The sequence below is a fragment of the Vanellus vanellus genome, assembly GCF_965231255.1.
Source record: "Vanellus vanellus genome assembly, chromosome: 3".
NCBI lineage: Eukaryota > Metazoa > Chordata > Aves > Charadriiformes > Charadriidae > Vanellus > Vanellus vanellus.
In genome coordinates, this window is record NC_138907.1 from 20,605,184 (window position 1) to 20,628,660 (window position 23,477).

General features: G+C 52.0%; 1 protein-coding gene across 1 annotated transcript in view; it reads left to right on the top strand.

Moving 5' to 3' along the window:
- ITPKB (inositol-trisphosphate 3-kinase B) overlaps nucleotides 1-23,160 on the top strand; it is a 69,581-nt gene extending 46,421 nt beyond the window's left edge. Inside the window, exons 2-7 of the mRNA XM_082480644.1 lie at nucleotides 6,724-6,823; nucleotides 7,457-7,670; nucleotides 10,685-10,889; nucleotides 16,252-16,353; nucleotides 17,908-17,979; nucleotides 20,655-23,160. Of these exons, the coding sequence (XP_082336770.1) occupies nucleotides 6,724-6,823; nucleotides 7,457-7,670; nucleotides 10,685-10,889; nucleotides 16,252-16,353; nucleotides 17,908-17,979; nucleotides 20,655-20,870 (909 nt within the window). The 3' untranslated portion in view covers nucleotides 20,871-23,160. The remainder of the gene's footprint in view (nucleotides 1-6,723; nucleotides 6,824-7,456; nucleotides 7,671-10,684; nucleotides 10,890-16,251; nucleotides 16,354-17,907; nucleotides 17,980-20,654) is intronic.
- The last annotated feature ends 317 nt before the right edge of the window (nucleotides 23,161-23,477 follow it).

Here is a 23,477-nt window from a genome sequence, read left to right on the forward strand (position 1 = left end):
AGAGGGAGCCTGCAACAAGCTCCTGTTTTTTTCCAATACACTGGAATATTTTTTCAATGATCTGAGCAGATGTTCCTGGCTTTCAGGCGGTTTTACCAAGGCTTGTCGTCACACATGCTGATCTGTTGCAGATGGCAGAGAAGGCAGTAGCTTTATCTCTATGACCCTCTACCCCAGATCTTTGGTCTTGGTTGGACCGCTCCCTGGTCCCACTGGAGAAAACGGCATTCCTCACAAAGCCAGAGGGGAGTGGCTTCTCTCCTGCAGGACGCAAAATCCTTGCTGGCCAAAATGAGACTATTCTGAAAAACAGAGCATCTGAAGTAAAAGAAATAATGCATGTATTAGGATTTTTTTCTCTCTCTTAATGTGATGGACACCTTGGAAAGTAGCAGAAGCTACTATGCTCCAGCAGAAGCTTCTATGTCCCAGCCATCAAAATAACTTACTTTAACAGGGCTTTGGACTAGAATTGCTAGGTGCCCAGAAGTGCCTTTCAGTTATGAAACCATATTCCCTTTTATTAATTTGGGTGAAGTCTGTTGTTGGGCTTTACCTTTTATCTTTGCTCAACAACCACCACGGGAGCCTGACTGTCATTGCCTCTGCCAGGTTTTGAGGAGCTGCTGAAGTTTTTATTAAATGCCTTGTGTGACTAAACCAGAAAGTGCCTACTGATCCAAAGCCATCCCATTGCAAGCTGCTCCTCTGGCCAAAACAAGGCTATTTTGCCATTGTGCAGTACAGAAGCAAATGTGTCGGTGAGGATGAGGGTGGTTTGCATAGGAGGAAGATGATGTAAAATATGGGCTGTCACTTGCTGCCAGCATCAGGGTCAGTGGTCACAGCCTGGTGCACACTGACGCGGTCACTGGGCTCTTTCTATTGCTGCCTGGATGGAGGGAGAGGTTTGTGTGGCCGAGAGATGGCAAAGCCAAGCAGAGCGTAACCCCAGCTCTGCACCATGTTGGCGGTTGCGCTCCGGAGCACGTCACAGGAGGGTTTTCAGCCGGGATCCTGGATTTTGGTCACCAGCATGCCAGGACGTGCCAGGAGGAGGCATCCCGCGGTACCAGCCAGCTCCACCCCGCTGCCCTCCGCACCCAGCGCCCAGCACAATGAACAAAGCTGGCCTCCTCGCCGCGGCTGGAGTGACAAGGTTTTTCCCAGTCAAGGGAAACAATCATCACTAGGGAAACCTTAACTACTTTTTAAAGACCAAAAGAAAAACACATTCATTCTTTTAAACATGGAAAACTAAATGGCCTCTTTTTCCTTGGCTGCATGCGCGTGGCCGCGGAGCAGGCTGACACGGAGTGAACTCTGTGGGCAAACGCTCCCCCCACTTATTTAGTTACTAAACAAGAGGGCTCTCCAGCGCAAAGTCTGCCCTTCTCAGCTGCTCACCACGTTGTTTTTTAAACCAGCAAGGCTCCGGACATGAGGAGCGAGCCGCCGACCTTCCTACTTGTGAGTGAAACATCCCGGAGCCCTTCTGAGCTGTGCTGAAACCCCTTTCCTCGGGGGCCCCGGTGCCACAGCACCGTGGCAGCACTTCTCCTTTTGGAAGAGCTGGAAGTGAAAGCGAAGAGCAGAGAGGGCCCGCTGCACCTCTCACCCATGCTAGTCCCATGGGAGGGTGTTTGGGGAGTCACCCCGGTGCCCGAGGAGCGAGAGAGGGTGTTGGGCGCAGGGGCAAGGCTGGTGCGGTGCCTATCCTGAGCCGCTGCGCTTGGCGAGGGGTGGGCAGCCGGGGATGCACCGGTGGGGCTGCCTGGCCACCCGGGTGTTTCAGTTCTGCAAGCAGCGCCGGGGGTGGTTGGATGTTAGCATGCCGCAGGAGCGGGGCTTTCTCCAAAGCGAAGGGAAAGCCTGGGTGTCACTCATGCAAGCCCTTGGGCTGCAGCAGCTCCACTGAAGCCAGGGGAAGTGGTGGGCATTGGTGACACCACTGTCTCCTCACGGTTTTTCTCCCATCTCTTCTGATCCTAGGCTATTTCAGGATCTTCCTAGGAGAAAAGGGCTGAAGTTCTTTTCAGAATTGGGAAAATCGTTAATTTAATGCTGCTCCCACTCTTCCCCATCCACTGGCCCAGCTGCATGATCTTGCCTCTAACAGTGCATGCTGTAGTTAATAAAAAAGAACTGAAGTACAGGTCCAGCTCCTGCTATTTCCAGGAATATTTGGTCCCATAAAACCATAGGAAACCATAATTCCAGCAAATTAAATCAGTTACTGCCTATCTCTCTGGCTCAGCGCATGGAAAGGGAAGAGCACCCCGCAGGATCCATGCACGGGGAGTAACACTGGTCAAATTCCACCAGCATCCATGCTGGGAAAGGGAGATGACAGGCAGTCCCAGAAAGGCATGTCTCCTTCAAGCAGACATTAAAGGAATGCCATATGCTTTAGGGTAAATGTACAGCAAGCACTGAGCTAGCTCATCAGTCACTTTTTGTTTAATCTAATTAAACACAATAAATCTTCTGACCTTCTGGGTTGGCACTAAGATCTCCTATGTTGTTCTTTCCATATGAAGCTCTATTGACAGATGGGGAAAGCCTAGAGTTTGCTTTAAGCTTCAGATAAGTAAAGTTAAACATGCAGCAGATAAAATTGTTTTCCCAGCACTCCTCTCCCACTGACCAATTGTGGGTGCTCGCTGGGAGGGCTTAACTCCCCTGGCCCATATCCCACCCCCGGCTCGGGGCACCAAGCTCCGCGGCGAGCGAAAGCTGTAAAAGGGCAGAGGCAGAAGCAGAGTGCTCCAGAAACCCTTGAAAGTTCATTTTTAGAGTTGTTTCTGACAGTTGCTCAGCTTCATTTCCATGTGACAGACGATTAGGGAAAACGGTGCCGCTCTTCACTAAATATATTTCCAGAGTCACTAAATAGTTTTCTACCTAACAGCTAATCAGTCAGCATTTGCTGATGCTGAAACAGGTTTTAAATAAAAAGCGTTGAATTGCATCAGACACCTCGTGCATATTCCCTGTTTATACAGGCTACGTGCCATTGCTGTGTGTGCAAGAGTGCAATCAGTCAACATGGCTTTGTGAGTTTTCTGGGAGGGAAAGCAACCGCAGAGCTGGATTTGGGGGAGAGCAGGGTGCCAGGGTGCCACAAGCAGGCGCAGGCTTTGATCGTGCAAGAGTTGAAAGCGTGCTCAGCTTTTGGCGTGATGACCTGTGGGCTCGCTTCCTTGCAGGCAAACAAGAAGAACATGTATCTGCCCTTCACCAGCATCACTTGGTGACGCCACCTGCAAAGCTATTTTTTCCAGTATGGTGAAAAATACTTTAGTCTGAGTCGGGGCAGTTATTGCATGTAACTCCTCCGTGTACGTACAGCTGCGCCTGTGCTCCTGGACCTACGCAGAAATAACTCCTTGAAATATAAACTGAAAGTTACAGAAGAGCCTGGAGGCGATGCCCTTACAGTTCCCGATGGGCCGGGTTAAAGGAGATTTCTTTACTGTAAATAGCTTTAATAAGCCCTTTGTATATTAATAGCATTGGGCAGGGCGGGAAGCAGCAGCCTGCCGAGCACGGAGGGGCTGTTACCTGCACGCAGCCGCCGAGTCAAACTGGAGTGGTGTGAACCTCGTGGCTCTGATTTTCCATGGCCAGCTGCAGGAGCCTGACACAGGGGTTGGCACGACCGGCATGCTAAGCCATCAGCTTTGAGATGTTCACCTCCGTCTGAACCCACACTGGCGTTCGATTAAATGCAGACCCTCTTGCTGGAAGCTCTCAGCTGTCCCCAGTGGCTGTGAAGGACCCTGCTGCTGGTTCACAGCACGTAACATCTCTTTTGAAGCTGCAGGGAAGGTATGAAGGGTAAACTTTTAGACCAACTCCTTACCTGGGGAGAATTTATCTTCAGACAAAGGGGGTAGCAGGATCACTGGGGACATTGGCCAGTCTTGTTCCTCCATGGTCCAGCCTCTGTCTCTCCTCTGCAGTGGGTCAGCAGCCCTGGAGAGCAGACAGATGAAGTCATGCAGCTGCTGGTTTGCTAGGGAAGCTGCCTCTTGCAAAATTCACCGCTTTTCGAGCATTCCCTCAACAGAGCGACCGGACATGTTGTATAGCTACATACACCCCCCCAAAAAAAATTGGTCCCAGCAGGCTGCTCTGCGAAACAAGCTGTGCATTCTGGGCAGTAACGGGAGATGGGCTGAGGGCACAGGAGAGCTTCCTTTTCATGAAGCGATCTTTCCCTCATAACACTGGGAGGTGGCTCAGGCATAAAACAAAAATCCAATGGCTCCTGAAGGAATTGCAGAGGGCACAGTCCCTCCTCTCTCCTGCAAATGCCATCATGAAGTGCCACCGCAAAGCTGGGGAGGAAGGGGCTACGTGAAGCAGAATTGCCGGTGATCCCCACCTCTGACAACTTGCCTCACAGCCTATTTCCGGCAAGCTGGGAGTGATATGAGATGGACGAAGCCATCTCAAGTCTCTCCACAAAACAAGTTCTTAAACACATCTTTAAAACTTGGGTTAGAAATGCCTGACCAAAAGTGTGTCTGAAACGGGGTGGTGTCTGGATGAAAACATTTCCCTCCGCTGTAAAGGGATGGGGATGTGCTACCCGTTCCTCGTGCGGGTGCACTCAGTGACTGGCTTTCTGTCTCGTTCAGCTCAGCAGAAAGGTTGTTGTGGTATTTTGTTCCTGCAGGGGACCCAGGGGCCGTTACCCTGCACTGGAAGCACTCCTGGGCAAGCCCCGGCAGGGGGGAACCAGGGTGGCTTGTCCTGCTTGGGGTGCCACTTGCCTTCATTCTGCCTGTGCTTTGAAGTACCTCAAGGTTTTAGGCTATAAACCTCTAACCACTGAAAAAACAAAATCTTGGCTTGGGAAGGTGCGTTGCCTTGGCATGTTTCCTGGGACTGAGTGACTTATGATGCTGTGCAGTGGGGGGAGGACTCCTTCTCCTTGTTCTAGAGGAGGTGGGTCACACTCATTTGGAGTCCAAACTCCCTCGGAGACTTCTTCTTCCCCCTTTTTTTCATGACATCAGTCAGGACTTGATGTTACTATTTTAAAAACAAAAGGAGGGGACACATCCCCCCCCCTTCCCTCCCGCTCTCTGCCAAAACGAGAACAAAGAACAGCTAAAGTGCACAAGTTCTGGCACTCCGTTTGGAAATAAAAACATTCATCCTCATGTCAGGTAGGGAACTGCCTGACCCCCCTGCCAAAGCAAGCAACCCGGACGGCAGAGCAAACCCGTGGCGCAGAGGAGCCTGGGCGAAGGGGATGCCCGGTGTCACCCCATGTTTGGGCAGCTGCTTGCCAAACTCCTGCACTGCTGTACCGGTGCCAGGGCGCGCTGGGACACTCCCGGCCACAGGCAGTCATCCAGGGAAGGGCCACCCTGCTCCTCCCGGGCTGGGAGGTGGGGAAGGACCTTCCTCATTCCCCTCTCCCACCCCCGGTCCCCGCTGTGCGGGCAGCCCCTGCATCTCCGTGTGATGTGTCCCCGCTCCCCAGCGGGGCTAGTGCACGGCAGAGGGGTAACCCGATGTAATTTCCACGCTTTAGACACTAACATCTTTGTCTGGCTTCTTCCTTGCCATTTAAACATGTCAGCAGTTCCCAGCACGGATTCCTGCGCTGTGAGTTCACCCCCGACGAGCATCCAAACTGCAAGTCGGGGCTGCTGGCTCTTCCCCGCCTGTTTGCGAAGCGTTACTGGAACAGGGACCAGTTCTCCAAACACGAGGAAGAGATTACTTGGGTTTTCTGGAAGGCTCCCTCCCATGCCTTCAGAGCGGAGCAAATGAGGATAATTTGTCTGTGGGCTTCCAGCTGAACCCAGTAGCTTGGAGCAGCCAGGACTATGCCGTCTGTTTGTCCCCGCTCCTGCAAGAAGGCATTTTTCAGTTGTCACCATTGTATATTGTTTGCCTGATTTGTTTGCACCATCGCCTTCTGGGGCTGAGATAAGAGGTTGTCCTCCCTGCCTTTTACCGGTGGCATGTTCCCCAGAACAATCCAGGGAAAAACTCTTGCAGGAAAGAGCCTTCGAAGGAGACTTTCATATGTCCGATGCAGCCCTCGTTACAGTCATGTAAAGAGTTTTGTGTAATCTATCTGGCGAGAAACACAACATGTCAGAAGGGAATTGTTCTCTGAAATGTAGTTACGGATGGGCCAAAGCAGACGGATCAGCCGCGCGTGGGATGCCAGCTTAATGGACAAAGCAGCTGCCTTTCAGTGGGGAACAAAAGCCAGGCGCTGAGCCTGTGTGCGCTTGTGCGAGCGTCTCTTGTTCCTCACGGGAGCTGGAGTTGAGTTTTGTAGCCGGGTATAAATCCTGGGCTCCCTTCCCCGCTCCGTCTGCCGTGATCTAATGCGGTACCCAAGGATGGGTTAATGTCCCTGCTGCTTCTGCGGAGGATGCAGGGAGCGGAGACAAGGTAACGTGGATGGCTGGGCCCTCTGCACTAGAAGTAGCCAACTGGAACAACACCGTAACGCCATCCACTTTAGTGAAGTTGCTCGTGATTTTTGAACGTAGAGTAGAGGCCCAGCGCCTCCAGCTTGGCACAGGGCAATGGGAAAAGAGCAGATTCTCTGTTTGCTTCCATCCTGCGCTGGCTCCAGTGCCTCCTCCCCTGTCCAAAACATCTGCGTGTTGCCTGAAGTGACTTTGCAGACAGCAGAAACTTAAAACATTGCATTCACCTTCATGATTGTTTTTTTTCTCTTAGAGCAAATCATGGCGGAAGATCAAGAATATGGTGCACTGGTCCCCATTTGTAATGTCTTTCAAGAAGAAGTATCCTTGGATCCAGCTAGCAGGACACGCAGGTACGGAGCATGGGGAGGGGCAGAGTAGTGGAAAGATTCTTCGCTATCTCAGGTTAATGGGCTTTGTTGGCCAGAATTGCTTCTGATTGTTGCATGAACGTCACAGATTTCAGCTCACACAGCTCTAGCCCAGGAGAGTGACTAGGAGTGCTAGGGAGGGTGACGTGGAGGTCCAGTGCTCTGTGCTTTCAGTCTCCCATGGCCAGCAGGTATTACTGCCACTTTGTTCTCAAGCAGCAGAAAGCTGAGTCCTTTGGGTGGGACCCAAACCCTCTTGCTGGTCTTTGCAGCAAAGCAGGTGATGCTGCCTAGCACAAAGGTGCCCCATGCATGAGCCTGGAGACAAGGGTGTGAACCTACCATGAAGTACACAGAGGCTGTGAAGCAAATGTGTTGGGTGCTGCAGGCCAGGTCTCCGTCCTGTTTAAGGTGTGACATTGCTGGTCGTAAACCTCTGACACTACATGTGAATCTGGCAGCCCGAGCTTTTAAGGCCCAGCGTGCAGGAACTCTTTCAGGTGCAGGTGTAAACGGAGATGTTTCCAAGGTGTTGAGCTGCCCTTCTTCTTTTGGGAAGGCACAGCGTCATCTCCCATCCAAAGCAAGTGCCATGTTGTCCCTTGTTATCCTCAGGTAGTTTCAAGGCAGCGGCCAACGGCAGGATACTGAAGAAGCACTGTGAATCGGAGCAGCGCTGCCTCGACCGCCTGATGAATGATGTCCTGAAGCCCTATGTTCCTGCCTACCATGGTGACGTTGTGAAGGACGGGGAGCGATACAACCAGATGGAAGATCTGCTGGCTGAATTTGACTCCCCCTGTGTTATGGACTGCAAAATGGGGGTCAGGTGAGTGCCTTTGGGGACATTGTTTGAGTTTTAAGATGGGATACTCAAAGGAAAAGCATCTCTTGAGTAAAACCCTCTGAAACACACAAGTGAGAATGCCAGGCTCACCTGTCTTCAGGAAAAGCTAAGCCATCGGTGTGAGGAGGAGCCATGGGGAAGCCTGGGTATGGGAAGGACACACCAGGTTCTTTCCTTCACTGCTTGTTGACTGTCCTGTGTACTGGGAAAGTGGAGTGGAGGGGACAGCGCTTTGTTTGGGTTTGGGTACACCAGAATGGCACAGTAGCTTTTAGGAGGATGGCAACCTGCCTCTTTGCTGCAGAAGGACGCAGCCAAGGGGCAGGGAGCAAAAGGTGTGGGAGATCTTGCCCAGGGTGTCAGAAGGGTGAAATAAAGACACTTGAATGTCACAGCTTTGGTGAGCGAGAAACTTTCCCTCTGCTCACCCTTTGCTCCTATGCGCACTTGAGGGATAGAACGTGTGTGCTAAGCCTTTCACACAAAGCTCTTGAAAAGTTTCCTTACAGATGAGCAACATTACCCGTGTTCGCCTTGAGAACCATCTACAGATGCTCCAAGATCCCACGCTGCAGCCACTTGGCCAGCAGCTGTCTTTGAGCTCGCAATGCCACAGCTGACAAGGGTGTCCCAGAGCAAATGTGAGCAGTGCTGGTGACACCAGGGAGCTGCCAGTTTTGGAGCAGCCTCAGACCATCCCTCAGCCCTGGGTCTGCCGCGGGCTGGCGGCAGGGCAGGTTGAAACCCCCCTTGCTGGCTAAGGCGCAGCCCAGACGCGGTGGAGACGCTTGCGCTGCTGGAAAAGCTGATGGTTTCTGTGGGAGGCAGGAATCTTTTTTTTTTCCTTCCTGAACTCCCGATGTGAAACTCAAACTGGCGTGTCGGCCTGTCGGCAGGGAGGAGGTGAGGAATACTTTCCACCGGAGGGGTGGAGAGAAGGGCAGGGGGCCCCGGCGCAGCCATGTGGCCCCAGCTGGCACGCACTGTGCTGCCGCAGGAAAGAGACAGGACCCGCTCTGGACCCAGACATGACGGCCACCAGAAGACGACCTGCTGGTCATGCTGCCCGGGTGCTCCTGCAGCTGTCTGTGGGAGGAGGAAAGCCTCCCACACATGTATCACAGGTCGAGTGATTTGCGCACCTGGGTTTTTGGAGCTAAGACAGGCAGGGCGGGCAAGGGGGCAAATGTGCCAGGCAGCATCATTATTAAGTAAGGTGCTGTGGGACGAGGTGGTGAAGGAGGGGGAATTGGGCTAATACTGGGGAGTGAGGCATCCCTGGGGCCAGGCAAGAGAGGCTGTGGCACATAAACTAAACCTCGGGGCTATTAAACCTGTCCCCTGAGCCAGCAGCTTGCTGCCAGGCAGATACAGGCTTGGTTTTTCCCTGCCAACCTAACTCCTCTAGTCACCCCTGAATAAAACTGTGTCTGACTTAAGTCCTGGTGATGGTTCAAGCCTGGAGCAATGCGGGGGGACCAAACCGCAGACATACACAGTCTGTCGTTCTCATCAGAAGGAAATACAGCTTTCTGAGCAGCGTAAGCAGCACTTCTGAGCATGCCGCTGCTTTATTCTGCTATTTTATTCTGTCTGCCCAAAAATCATGGGTTTGGTGATCTAAGCTGAAGCTGTTTGTTGCTTTTATCTGCAGCATTTTTCAAAGGGGCTGATGCCCTGGCGTTATCTGCTCTGTGATCATATGCCTGCCCTGAGAAAAGATGCCAGTTTGCCTTGCTAAGCCTGTGGGAAACACAGGAACACCATCCCACGTAGTCTGCCTAGCATCATCCCTGTGCGTTTTGCTTGGGTCAGGAGGTGACCTGCACACTCAGCGCTGGGATTTTGGTTCAAGGGACATGGGGAGAGGGCACAGTCCCTCTGCAGAGCTGGGCATGGCCAGTGGGAGGTGTAGAGGAGTTTGGATTTGGGAGGAAGGGGTTGACACATTCCTGTGTGGTTTTGCTGGGACATGTCACCTGTCTTGATGACTTGTTCAGAGAGAGCCTGGGCACTTGCTGGGCTGAGCTGGGGCAGGTTTGGATCCCACAAGAGGAGTTAGGTAGTGGTTTATTCCTGCTGCAGAAGGTGTTATTTTGCAAATGATGGTTTTCTGCATGTCAGAGCGAAGGCATTCTCTGCTGGTGGGCACTGGCATATGGTGGTGTTCCTCTGAATGGTCTGTAACTGCATAAAACCAAGGTCATTGCATGCTCCCCTGCACCCTCCATCCTCCTTCCCCCATCGTGGCTGCACCCTGTGGTCCCGGGGGCGATGGTGAGCACCTGGCAAGGCCGCATCCCTTCCTCTCTTCCATTCTGTACAGGAAGCTTTTGCTAGATAGTCCGCTTAAAACAGACCCATACCTGGCAAAGTCATCAGCACTGAAACAGCCCTGTGTGAAAACACCCTGTTTAGCAGCCAGTGAGGCACGGACCTCGCGGTGGGCAGGGTCAGGGGATGGGAAAGTGCAGGAGACGCACAGGAGCAGCTTTAGCAGCAGCTGCCCACCTTGGCCAGACCTGGGAGGGAGCAGCAGATGCTGCTAATGCTGAGGGCTGAGATGCGGCAAACTCCCTCCCACCTTCAACCCAGCCAGTTCCTGGAGCACATGGGCAGTTTCCTGGGCATATCTTGAAAGCCATATTTAGTTTGTAAGAATCACTGTTCAGGTTTGCTGAAGGACTGGATCTTCCCCCAGGAGCAAGGGGTAGCAGCAATGCCGTGGGCATCTGTGAGAAATAACCTCTCTTGTTGTTGCCAAACTGGTTGTGGTTCCCTGATGAACTGGGAAGATATCAGGTGTTGATGATGGGGTGCTAATCAAATCATGATCAATTCACCTGCAGCCAGGGTTGCTCCATTATTTCCCATGCTGCTGTACTCTCTGGGGATCAGCTATCCTGGGTAGGCCTGATTTCTGGGACAAGGGCTGTCTGGGTATGTGGCACCTCATGTGATGGCCCTATGGCCCTGCTAATGTCCCCTCCTTGCAGGACATACTTGGAGGAGGAGCTGATAAAGGCCCGGAAGAAGCCAAGCCTAAGGAAGGACATGTACCAGAAGATGATCGAGGTGGACCCTGACGCCCCCACCGAGGAGGAGAACGTGCTGCGGGCAGTAACCAAGCCCCGCTACATGCAGTGGAGGGAGACCATCAGCTCGACTGCCACACTGGGTTTCAGGATCGAGGGGATAAAGGTGAGATTGCTCCAGGTGTGCAGAGCAGGGGGAAACGCTGGAGCGTTCAGTAACCAAACTGACTCACAGACACACACAGAGCGGGCTGGTGGCGAGACTGTGTCACATCAGGACATCCCTGGACCCTGCAGCCAAACCACCCTTGCCAGGAACCTGGCCTGGGGCAGTGCTGCTCTTGTGAGGGCGCAGCTGAGCTTAAGGTCATCAATGCAAGAGGATGGTTTTAACCACAATCTCATTAAATCAGCCCCTTGGTTGATTTCCCTGACTGCAAAATGCAAAGTGCCATGCTCCAACTTGAAGGTTCAAACTGGTTGTTTGCTTTTGATTCTGCCGTGCTGCTAGGCTGAGCCATTAATCCAAATCCTAGTTTGAACGTGTGACGATCTCTGGTTGGAGCTGGGAGTTTAGCTGCAGTCAGTGAGGATGCTGTGTTTACATCCCTGTCTAGGAAAGTTCAGCAACTGAGCCCTGTGAAATGGGGCTGTGAAAGGAAAGTTCAGCAGCTGAGCCCTATGAAATGTCAGCACTTTCTGCTGACACCTGCCTGTGCTGACTGCACTTGCTCAGAGCTAATGCTCGAGTTTCTGGAGATATCTGCTGGGATGCTTTTGTGTCTCCATTAGATGAGCCAGCCCAGGAGTTCTTATCCTGGCGAGCAGATTTTGTGTCAAGAGAGATGTCTGGGATGGCACTTAAATGGAGTTAGGTCTGTAACCGCAGAGCAGTTGTATTAGTGATAGAAGACTTGCATGAGCATTAGCAATGGCATATGGCTTTTGATAGCCAGCCAGCATGAATTAAAAGTAATATTACGCTTGAGCTGAGGGTTTCACTGTGTGCCTGGGCATGGCATTGGCCAAGGAGAGCTCAGTCAAGTTGTGCTTGGAGTAACTCAAGCTTGGGGCACTGTGGGGGCCCGGGCGGTAGCTCAGAGCAGCTGCTTGCTCAATTTCTACATGTACCTTGGTTGGAGGAGTTTCCTTCTATTGATCACAGATTGTTTTTCTCTCCCTGAGTTGGCTGGGATTTTTTCCAGAATACCCATCTGGGTCTCTATGGCCTTAAACTCCTGCACCTCTCCTGACCAGAGATGGTGGTGTCAAAATGATAGAATTAAAACTAACTAAGCCGTTCCCTGAAAAAGTCTTTACACCAGATTTTTTGTAGCATTTCCCTTGACTTCACCAGTCAAATAGCAAGCAAATGCAGAAGTTAGACCATGGGTTTAAAAGGTGATCGGTAGGAGTGGATCACTCAGAGCTGCTGCTTCTGGTTACCCACATACCAAACTGCCAGTGGGAAGGGTCTGTACCACTGTGCAGGATGAAGTCCTTGGGCTGTGGGAAGCCCAGTGGAGCATGTTGCACACAGGGAGGAGGGCACCTTCTTCCTTCAACTGTTTCACGGCCAACAGAGGACAATGCATTTATCTCCAACTCAACCACTCTCAGAAACCCAAGGAGCAGCCTTTGAGCTGAACCCCTTGAAGAGTTTTCCGGCATGAGCAACGCGAGGCACCCCTGCCTGTCCAATGCCACTGCCTGGGATGCTGCTGGTCATGCTCCCTCGCAGCAGCTTTCTGTGGTGCCTACGTTGGATCAGGGCACTTGTCTGCTCCCACAGCTCTCCCCTGATCTCCCCAACTCTCCCAAAGTCCATTTTCTGCAGCAAGCACCCCCGAGCACGCTGCAAGCCACTCCAGCTTGGGACAACCCTTTGCCTAGTTCCCATTGCTGCTGTTTTGCATTCCCATTGCTGTTGTTTTGCTGGCGCTTATTATAAAACTGAGGCTATATAAAAAAAGGAGTGGGCCGGTTGGGACCAAAGCTCCCATGCACTGTTTCTTCTCCCTGCTTTCTTGCTATAATCAGGAATATCTGTCTATTTATAGTCCAACATGATATAATATCCTTGGCCTCCAGCGGTGCTTCTCAGCCTGTGATCTGGGGCTTTACGGCAAAAGCAGGTCATATGTGAACAGCTTGAAATAAAAAAAAAAAAAGAAACAAACCAAACCCAAAACCTAATTATATTCCTACATATGCCAAAAAAGCACTGTGGTGGGAAATAAAAGCCATAAAGGAGTGGTGAGAGTTGCATCTCTGTTTTAGCCGACCATAAGTGAGGTGCTGCGCGATGTGAGCTTTGGAATTTTTTTCAAAGAGGTGAGGCAGCTCTTTAATTGAAAAATGTTGAGAAGTGCTGGCCTCCAGGAGTAATCCTGCTGCTGCTGGGGGCTGACTAATTTGATCAACGCTCTAATTACTGTAATTCTCCATAAATCCTTCAGCTTCTGGATTATTTTCCCCTAAGCTAAAGCATTAACAGTTCACACTGGTTCATGGCTAGCTTTTTTTCCAGCAGGGCTGTAGAGCCGGTCGTGCTGTGCTGTACCCCTGCATTCGCCCTGTTCCTGGGGTTGAGTCCCCACATTAGGGAAAGGGCCTTCGGTGCCCTGAGGCTGCTACTAAGCCCTTGGAGAAAATTTTGGGAGAATATTATTTATCGATAAGTGTCCTCATGTTTTCTTTCCTGCTGTGGATGCTTCCCTGGGATGAACAGGGGTGAATCTGCCCTGCCCCTTGCCCATGGCCAGAGGCTGATAGAGGAGAGCACCTTTCTGTGCAAGGGAAGGGCAGGATTTGGCCCTGGGTGCATGGGCTGGAAGGGGGCACAGGGGAAGGAGGGACAATGTGGGCAGAGGGGGTGAACAGGCAGCTCCGGGTTGGTAATGAGGGTAGAAACCCTTTCCTGGCTGAGGTCTTGCTTTCCCAGGTGGCCTCGAGGATCCAGTTCTTCTCTAAAAGTTAAAATTTTCCTCCACAAAAGGAGATTAATGACACTTATCTAACTTTCTGGAGTAGCTTGAAACTGTCAGAAACAGTAGCTATTAATAACATTACCCTGCTAAAAGTAATACATATGATCCCTGATGACCCAGTTGAAGCTTACTGGAGTTCACTCCCAAGGAGTTTTGCTCCCAAGCTCCCGCTCTGGTCTGAGAGTTGCTCACCGTTGCCTGCAGCAAAGTCATGGTGGGTCGATGTTCCCCAGCGCTGGGACATTTGTGAGGTCCCAGAACTAGCCCTGAAAACCCTCACCTGACTTTCCCAACATGGGCGGCTCACGAGCCCCATCTGAGGCCAGACACAGTGCCGGAGGGGGAACCGCCTGACCTGAACCCTGCCCCAGTGACGCCAGTGCAAACTGGGATCGCTGGTGGGGCGGAGGTTGCGATAGCCCTTATCAGCCCCCCTCACATTTCTGCTGTGTGGAAGGCAGCCCCCTGGGGGCTTGGACACCTGTAAATACTGTGGCAGTTGTCAGCCCCACAGCAGCAGCGTCTGGCTGGGCAAGGAAACTGCGGGAGGCAGGTAATTATGGGAGCAGCATTACGGATAAGCTGTTTGGCTTTCCTGAAGCCTAGATTGCCTTATCTGAAAGGCCATCTGTGGTTTGCATTTATTTTTAGGAGCACTTAGAAGTCCATCTCCTTTCTTGGATGCTTTGTGGAAAGTTGTGCTCTTTACATGTTAAATCAGTGCTGTGGCACTTCTCCAAATTGATATCTATCATCCTCCGGGGAGAGGGTGGGTTGATTTTTGAACTGCTACGTCAGGGCTCACGTGACGGATGTATAGTGGCGTAGCGCCCTTCCCCTATACATTGTGCACGTGCCACCAGAGCATCCTCGAGGAGGCCTCCTGCCTGTGCTGCTGCAGCTGCTGCCTCACGAGACACAGCTGAAAGCAGAGAGCCTGGCTCTGCTTGGTCCATTGGCAGGATGGCTGCTGAGGCAGGGAGGTCTCCAGCGAGAAGGTTGTCCCTGGCCCCCGCCAATGCGTGCTCTGCCAGCTGTTAGCCTTGCCTTCGTACCCTGTGGCAGCATGGTGGTCAGGCTGGGTCCAGGGTGGTTTGAAGCTGGGTGTGTTGGTTGCACCCCGTGCAAACAAAGTTTTTCCTGGAGACTTTTCACATGTTGCTTTCATCATCGCCTTTGTTAACACTTGCACGGAACACAAGCTGGAAGTTGGAAGTGCGCTGTGTGATTCATCCCAAACTACATGTCAGGTGTGGGTTTTGGTGCTGGGCTCGCCTTGCCCAGCTCCCCGCAGCCTGGGCACTCAACCTTTCCCTGAGCTGGGCTGGCCACCATGCCCATGGCCAACCTTCTGCCCAGGGCGATGCACTTGGTCCCATCCTGGGGCACTTCCCTGGATGGGTCTCAGAGTCTTGCCAGGGCACATAAATCTCTGGGGCAGGAGATTTCATTGTGCTCTCTTCCTTCCCCAGCCTCTGCTCTGCTTCTTCATCTTTACTTCATCTTCCCCAGCCCACAGGATGTCTTTTTGGCCTCTGTCCCTTCACCCTATTGTGTGCAAACAAGCTGTCCAGAGCGGTGGGATGGAGCTGTGCAAGTGGAGCTGCGAGCGGCAGCACGTGTGGTTTAAAATAGCTCCTGTATCCAGGAAGCAAGCTCTGCCTGCCTGACCCACGGCCGCTACGGACAATGAAACGTGCTGATCTAAAAATCAGAGCCCCAGCAGGACCAGAGAAATGGGGAGCAACCTACAAAGCTGCCCAGAGGTTCGGCTGGGAGCCTCTGGGTCAGGGTTGCGTGCCGTCCCTGCAACGGACCAAGCCGTGCTGTCCCCACGGTGGGCCAAGCATGGATGTGCCTCCAGGGAGGAGATGGAGGAGAGCTCAAGGCTGCTCACTGCATCTCGGTGCCAGGCTGCTGCCTTTGAGGGTTTGCTGTCCATGGGCTATCAAAGGACTAGTGAGGCAAGACAGCCACGGGGCTTGCTCCTTGCCTTCACCTCCTTGCTTCAGTGGTTTGTGGAGGACTTTGTGTGGAAGGGATTTTGTGCCTGCTCCTGAGATGTTGTCTCCATCCACGATCAGTTGTGTCCTGCTGTGGTTGTGCTCTGCTTTCCTCCCCAGGCAGAGGTGCAGCCCGAGGCTGGTGTCAGCACCTGTGCTCAGACACAGCAGCAATTGGAAGATATTTGGGCACAATGTGGCCAGAAACAGGTGGTCTCCAGCCGTTGGTGGGCACTAAGCACCGGGTCCATGAGAGGTAGCTCATCCACATTGCTGGTGACCTCAGCAAGTACGTGATGGTGGAGACTTGCTGTTTGCTTTAGGGGGCAAATCGATGGAGCTGTGGGATGGTTTGGCATATGCAAGCCAGAGAGCTGCTACCTCTTCTCACCCCTCCTTTATAGACAGGTGCTTCAGCTGCCAAAAAAAAAGCTGGTTGCATCCTACTCAGGGACAGGTGTGGCTGCTGAAACACCCGTCCTTGCCCTGGATCCCTCCCTCCCCATCCTGCTCACCACTCTCCCTTCTTTTCAAGAAAGAGGACGGCACTGTGAACCGGGACTTCAAGAAGACGCGGACAAAGGAACAAGTAATGGAGGCCTTCAGGGAGTTCACCAGAGGAAACCGCAATGTTTTGGTGAGTGGGGGATGTTGGGGGGGCTGCCAGGAGGGGGATCCTCCTGCAAAGGCTGCCCTCGGCTGATCGGCTCCCTGCCCTGAGGGGCTGCAGCCTGAGCAATCTCTGTTAAAAAAGCGTGAAAAATGGCAGAGAGAAATGCCATCCTGGCGCAGAGGTGAGGGGAGAGCAGCAGAGGGCTGGGAGAGGACATGTTTGCTGTAGCAGCACTGCTCGGGCCAGGTCCGAGTCTGCTGAGAATGCTCAAGGGTTGGCCCCAAAACTTGCTGCAGAGGCACAGCCATGTTCTGCTCCCTCATTCCTGGGACTGACGGCAGCCTCTGAGCCTGCTGTTTATCTCGGTATGTGATGGTGTGGGCAGTGGGGGCTCCCACCCTGGCAGAGCGGGCTGCCCCACGCTTGGTCTGCCAGGAGAGGTGGCCAAGGCATCCCCCTGCCTGGACCAGGCACCCTTCTCATGGGCAAGCCGCAGCTGGCGTTTCCCAAGTTTCTCTTCTGTTGCCAGGAGAATAAGAGGCATAGCTGTAAACAATTTACACCAACTGTGTCAAATATCCTATTTGACAAAGTACTCCCATTTTAAGCTGCACTATAACAAAGCCTACAAACGCATGGCTCCAGCTGGAGTGGCCCTTGGCACTTCCTCCTTCAAACCAGCACGTTCGCTTTGACAAGAGCTACCCAGGGATTATTCCTGGATCTGTAAATGAAATTGGCTGGCTGCATTTTATCCCCAAAGAGCTTGGAGCACACTCACACCATCATGCCCTGGCTCTGGACGGGGCTCCTTGGCCAAAGCATTGCAGTAAAGTGACCTCCACATCTCCCCACGCAGTCAAAGTATGAAAATTCAGGTGTATTATAGCGCGCAGGTACCTGCTGTGTATGTTCCTGTGCTTAGTCCTTCTGTCTAAACCTCGAAATCAAATTATGAAAGGGGCCCCCTGAGAACATTTAGTGCCTTCCAGCAATTTTCAGGGATGCTCAAACAGGCACGTGGGTCTTGACCTGCATGCTGACTAGCGTGAAAGCCCTTCCATCTATGGTGCCAACTTTGCGGAACTGCTGATACGGAGTTACAGAAGTGTCTCACGATGCTTCACTGACTGAGTGATAAAGTGACAGATGAGGTGAAGAGCTGACCTATTAAAAAGAGTGCAGATGAGAGGAAAAGAGCAGCCTGGCTGTGCATGCACGGCAGCGGCTACTGAACTAGCTGTTGCCTCCTTGGGAGCACCATGGGTGCGGAGGGGAAAGTCTGCAGAAAGCACCGGTTCAGCAAAAGTAAATGCTCTCACCAAGTTTTGGAAGTTGCAGGATGCCATAGGGGCCAAAAGGATATGTGGATCCCAAAAGAGAGGGGACACCCTCCCAGGGGACAGGTCCATGGGGAGGATGCTGAGCACGGGGCAGCTGGGGGACACCCCCCATGCAAACATGGTATCACGGAGAGGATGCCGGGAGGGGTGGCTTTCCTGTCTGCGCTATGCAGCAGTTTTTATGTAGGCTTCCCGCAACACTGACAGCTTGGTTTGGTTTTTTTTGTAATTCCAGAACAGTTACCTTAACCGGTTGAAGGGTATCCGTGCTACCCTGGAGACATCCCCGTTCTTCAAATGCCATGAGGTAATACTCACATTTAGATAGATCTGCCTGGAAACGCGAACGGTTTATTCTCAGCTTGTCCAAGGAGAGAAGAGAAGTCAAAGTCTGTAAATTTCTACAGCTTTGAATTTATTCTTATATCCATATTTTCATACCTGTATTTGTCTAATACTTATATGGAAATATGGATGATGATTGATGTAATGTCCATGCATCTGACATAGGTTCAAATCTACTGAAAACGTGTTCGTGCAGATTAAAAGTGACCTAGGAGGAATTCAGGCTACTTATGGGTTTATACTACTAGAAAAAATCCTTAGTGTAAAAGTACAGGGGTTTTCTGGAGAGAAATTCCTGTCTGAATGCACGTCAGGTTCCGTTTAGCTGCCAGTTGCTCCGTGTGATCAAACAAGGCTTCAACGTAGCCATACATTGCAGATATCCCCAAACTGCCTTTGCTGAGCTGGTTAGGGCACCACGGTAAGGACCCTTCCCTTGGAAGGACTTTCCTTCAGAAATGAGTGTCCACAAAATCAGCAATTTCTACAGGGAAAATTCAGTTCTGGTGGGAAAACAAAGAGGAAGCGCTACATTTTTTTGGCCATTTCAACAGGAATTGGAATGCTCCATAATTTAATTAAATAATTTTATTGATTTAGCATTGGCAAAGAATATTTGCTATTGCATCTACTTAACAAAACTAGAGATCGCATGCCCTTGGCACGTGTTGTCTATAGGCAAAAGAGCCTCATAGGAGCCCTTGACTCCCAGGAAGTGGGAACCACAGCTCCAAGAGCCCACTGTCCCTCAGCCGGAGCCTCATGAGCCACCTCAGCTCCATCCGCTCATGGAGGGTCCTGCCAGGCCCCTGCCTGCCAGGAGCTGGAGGCAGATGAGGCCGTGCCTCCAGGCAGCAGCGCCTGTAAGGCAATTGGAAGGGCAACGTCAAACCCAAGGGTTTCAGGTCAGTTCAACACGGGAAACAAAATGCTCCCTGAAACCAAATGCCAGGGTTTCGTTTGAAAACACAGAAACAAAACAGCCTTTCAGGGAGGTTTTGAAAGGAGTTTCCACTCCTTAAAAACTAAAAAGCAGCAGCTTTGACTTTCCATCCCACTTGGAGATGAAGCGTAGCAGAAGGTCTGCCAAAGCTCTGCGTGTCCCTCCACGGGGCCCTCTCTGGGCAGGGCTTCTCCAGGGAGATACAGGAGAATTCGGTGACCCAGGACAGGCAAGCAAAGAACAGCAGCAAAAGGTTTTTCCTTAAAGTTAAAATGTTCTGTCCTGGCCAAGAGAGGGCTATAAGAGCTTGGAAGGAGAAGAGCTAAAGATAAGCATTTCTGGGAAATAATACATATCTCTGGACCTTGGACATCTTCCCAAAGCACTGGAGGAGGAAGTCTCCTCAAAAATGTAAATTTATAATAGCTTTTGCAAACAGTACATGCTTCCTGTTCAAAACCCTCCTCTACAGGCAAACCTCAAACTAAACCCTGCTGATAGCGTGTACGTGGGAGTCCCCAGTAACATTTAGTGTAGCTGTTTTGGAGGGTTGACACCAGCCGGATGCCCCTAGACCTGCGCTCCTCCATGTATCTGCACAGCTTATGGGGCGCTCCTGGCTCTCAGCAAACTGTGTCCTGTCTGCTAACAGCCATTGCACTCTGGTCACCAAGGTCCCTATTTGCCATATAAGGGCAAGAGAGTTTGTAATCCACCAATTCGTGCACATTGGACGTAATTTGGAAAGCAATCTTCATTTGGGACAGCTCTGAAGCATGTCCGTGGGTGCTTTTCTGTAGTACTACCCACTAAAATCTTCTGACTGAAGGAGCAGATTCAGCAGAAGAGCACGATGGTGAATGGCCTGACACTGATACGTGTTCCCTGAGCGTTGGGAAGCCACAGGAGAGCTGCTGCTGGGCAGCAGCCTGGCTGGGACTGCGAGCTGGGATGGCCCTGAGCTGGAGGTACCCACCTGCTGAGCATCTCTTTGCTCTGTGGGTGGTGAGCATTGGGCTCGTGGGGTCTCCCCCTGTCGCAACAGGCCTTGAGACTAATGCTGTCAGAGGCAGTGTGCTTCACCTTCCCACACGCACCCGTGGGCTCCCCTGGCCTTGCCCAGGCCAATACTTGCTGCAGAATTTTCCCAAAGGCTGACCAGGATATGAGAGAGCCCTTCAAAGCAGATGCAGCTGAGTGAACTCATGGAAAAGGAATTCATGTACATGCACCTCAGTAGCTTGCATCCCTAGAGCACTGTGAAAGCCGGGAGGATACTCTAGGGGGAATCCGGGTGTAACTGGATGGTGTTTCAGGCAGGAGACAGCACACTGCAAGTGACTTGTACTTGGAGGGTACCTATCCCTGTGGTGATGTCTGCAGGGCTGATGAGTGTGAATAGCACGAGCTGGTCACAAAGAACCAGCCTTGTAAAAAATCCCCATCTGAAGGCTGAGACAATTCATCTCATTCCTTCCCCAGGGGACCTTGACTCAGTTTCCAAAATGACATCTCTATCTCATGCCTGTGTTTTTCTGATCCTCAGCTTGTGCCAAGAGCTGGCTTGCTTTTGTTCATGCAAAATCTCAGCATTATCTCTTGCAAATGCAGCCGGAGATAAGGTATCTGAAAGCCCCAAAGCTGGCTGAGAACGAGTAATAGGAGCACCGCTAACTGGCCTCTCCTCTCCACAGGTAATTGGGAGCTCCCTCCTCTTTATTCACGACAAGAAGGAACAGGCCAAAGTCTGGATGATTGACTTTGGGAAAACCACCCCGCTGCCGGAGGGACAAGTTCTCCAGCACAACGTGCCCTGGGTGGAAGGCAACAGAGAGGACGGCTACCTCTGGGGGCTGGACAACCTCATTCAGATCCTGACAGAGTTGTCCCAGAGCGAAGACTTGCATTAAAGCCACGTGTCCGACTCTGCCACTACCCCCAACCTGCCCCCGACTGACTCTTCTGAACTGCACTACAAGACACTTTCCAGCCCTCACCCCTCCCGTTTGAAAGCTATAGTCTCCCTATTTAATGTGTTTTTGTTGTGGTTTTTTAGGTTGTCTTGGTTTTTTGTTTTGTTTTTTTTTTTCCCTCTCCATGTAAATAGAGAGCTAACCTGCCAGAACAAAAGCTGAACTTGAAACCTTGGCTTCGCAGAGTCAGTGGGAGCATGCGGCCGTGCCGGCCGGGAGCAGCCCGGCAGGGGTTGCTTAGGCAAGCACACGCTTTGCCTATCATGCTTTTTTTTGTCTCTTGCGCAGCCTGATTCTTAAGAGGGCTGGTGGAGGAAGGAGCCTCTCCCTGGGCTGGAATTGGTAGCTGCATCCTGAAAACACTCAGTGGCCACAGCCAGGACCCACTGGCAACCAGGGTGTGTGAGCAAGGCCTGGAGACGGTGAAGGATACTGGGGTGAGAGCCCCTTAGTTGTCTTTGCCGGCACCTTTCAGCCTAGGGAACTGGCTGTGCCGAGTCCCTAAGAGAAGGGCAGATTTGGGTTTTTCTTTGTGTTCAAAACATCACGTGGAGGTTGCTCTGTTATCTTCAGGTGGCACTGGAGGATGAGGGTTTCCCTCCAGCTGTGGGGCCGCGTGGTTGGGCACAGGTATTTACCATGGCGAGGTGCTTCCCACCCATGTACCCTGCGCTGGGTGGACTGGTGTGGTGGGTAACACTTCCAGCTCCTCTCTAGAGACCCAGCTCCCCTGCTAGGAGCTGCTTCCAGCCCTCCATGGGGAATAAAGACTTTGGGCAGGGCTGGGGGAGAGAAAAATAGCTTATAAGGGACTACTATGAGACCTAAAGTTGCCGTCTAGGTTGATCAGTCTTTTTTGGCAGCAGCTGAGCACGTGTGTAGGGGTAGTGCTGCCAGTGCCCGCACCCGGCCCAGGGCAACCCTTCTGCCTGGAGCATCTCCGGAATTTTTATCAGCAGCGGGTGAAGGGTTACAGCAGCAAAGCAGCTCTCAAGGCAGCTTGGTTAGTCGTATTTGGTGAAGCAGAGTCAGGGCCAGGTACCCCCATGCCTTCCCTTTTTTTCCCACAGAACTGACTAACTCCGCCGCTGCTCTTCAGCGCTGGCTTCCCAGCCTGCTCGGGCCGCGCGTATGGCCTCCACACTCCTGATCCTGTGAAAACACCCAGTTCCCTATTTAGGGCGGAGGCTATTTTTTAACTTCCTGGAACATTTGAACCGAGCAGCTTGCTTGCGGCAGAGCTGGCTTGCTAAAGGTCAGCCGTCGAGAGGGCCGTTGGTAGGGGAGGCTGCAGGGGAAGCCGGGGAGTCCCTCGCGTTGAGGACAGGAGTGTGCAGTGCTGGAGGTGGTGCAGGAGCGCAACAGCCGGCAAATCCCTTACCCGCTCCATCCCCAAACCCTGGGGCTCATCTCGCTCTCTGGGAGCGGTGCTCCAGAGCCCCTCTGCCATCGTTCGGTAGGTCCAGCGTCCTCAGCAGAGGAGGTCTCATCCTGGCAGCAGTAAGGTGGAGTTGACGGCCATCAAGCCGTCTGCAGCCATGCCCCAGCCTCTTTCCTGAGGATTGAAGTCTCCTAAGGTTTTTCTCAGTTCATATCTCACCAGACAGATGTCTTTAGCTCATCCGATGCCATGTAAATGGTTGCACTGTTTTAGCTCTTTGCCAGGCTTTCTAGAATAGCCCATGTGGAAGTGCCTTATAGACTTGCCTCTGTTCCATTAGTGTCATGGAAAAGGTTGGGGTTTTTTTAAGTTATATTTATTTTCATCCCATTTTAATTGCACAAAACACTAAAACTTAATGCATGGAATCTTTTTTTTTTTTTAAAAAAAACAAACTATGTTTTTAGTTTTTAAACCATCCCTTTTCCAGCTTTGGAGAAAGGGTGTGAACAGATATGCATAGACGTGTACCAGTTATCGCTGTACTTTAGCTTTGAGCTGCTCTTATATATGTATATTATTTTTTAAGCCTGTTTATAAACCAGATTTCTTGCTTCATGGCTTCAGAAGAAGCAGATTGTTCCTCTCAGATGTATTCTGCCTTTCTGGAGGCTGGAACGGTTGCTGTGAGGGATTTTCTCCACTCCCACCTCCCCTCTTGGTCATTGGGTAATACAGAAAAAAAATCTGAACCAGTCTGAAACACCAACGCACAGTGCCTGTAAAAAATCCTGTAACTTTGCAAATAAAGGCATATGGGAAGCATTCGCCTGGTGTACGGTCCGTGTCCACCCTATGAAGCTTGTGGCAGCCTGGGAGTGACCCAGGAGCTGGCTTCCAAGTCTATCCTGATTTTGGGGGTGTCAGGCTCCAGCTTCGTTTACCCCAGCGCACGCCAGGAGCAGCGCTGCGTAAAAGCAAGAGCAGGAAAGGACCCTGGAGCGGGGACAGATCCTGACAAAAGGGAACTGGCTTTGCAGGGAGCAAGGCAGGGTGAGAGCAGAGCTGGGGCTATGGGGGGGTCCAGGCTGGGTGGGGGACACCCCTGGGAGAGGCCTGAGTTTCTCCATCCCCCTTCTGCAGGGAAGCCCACCAAAGGCAGG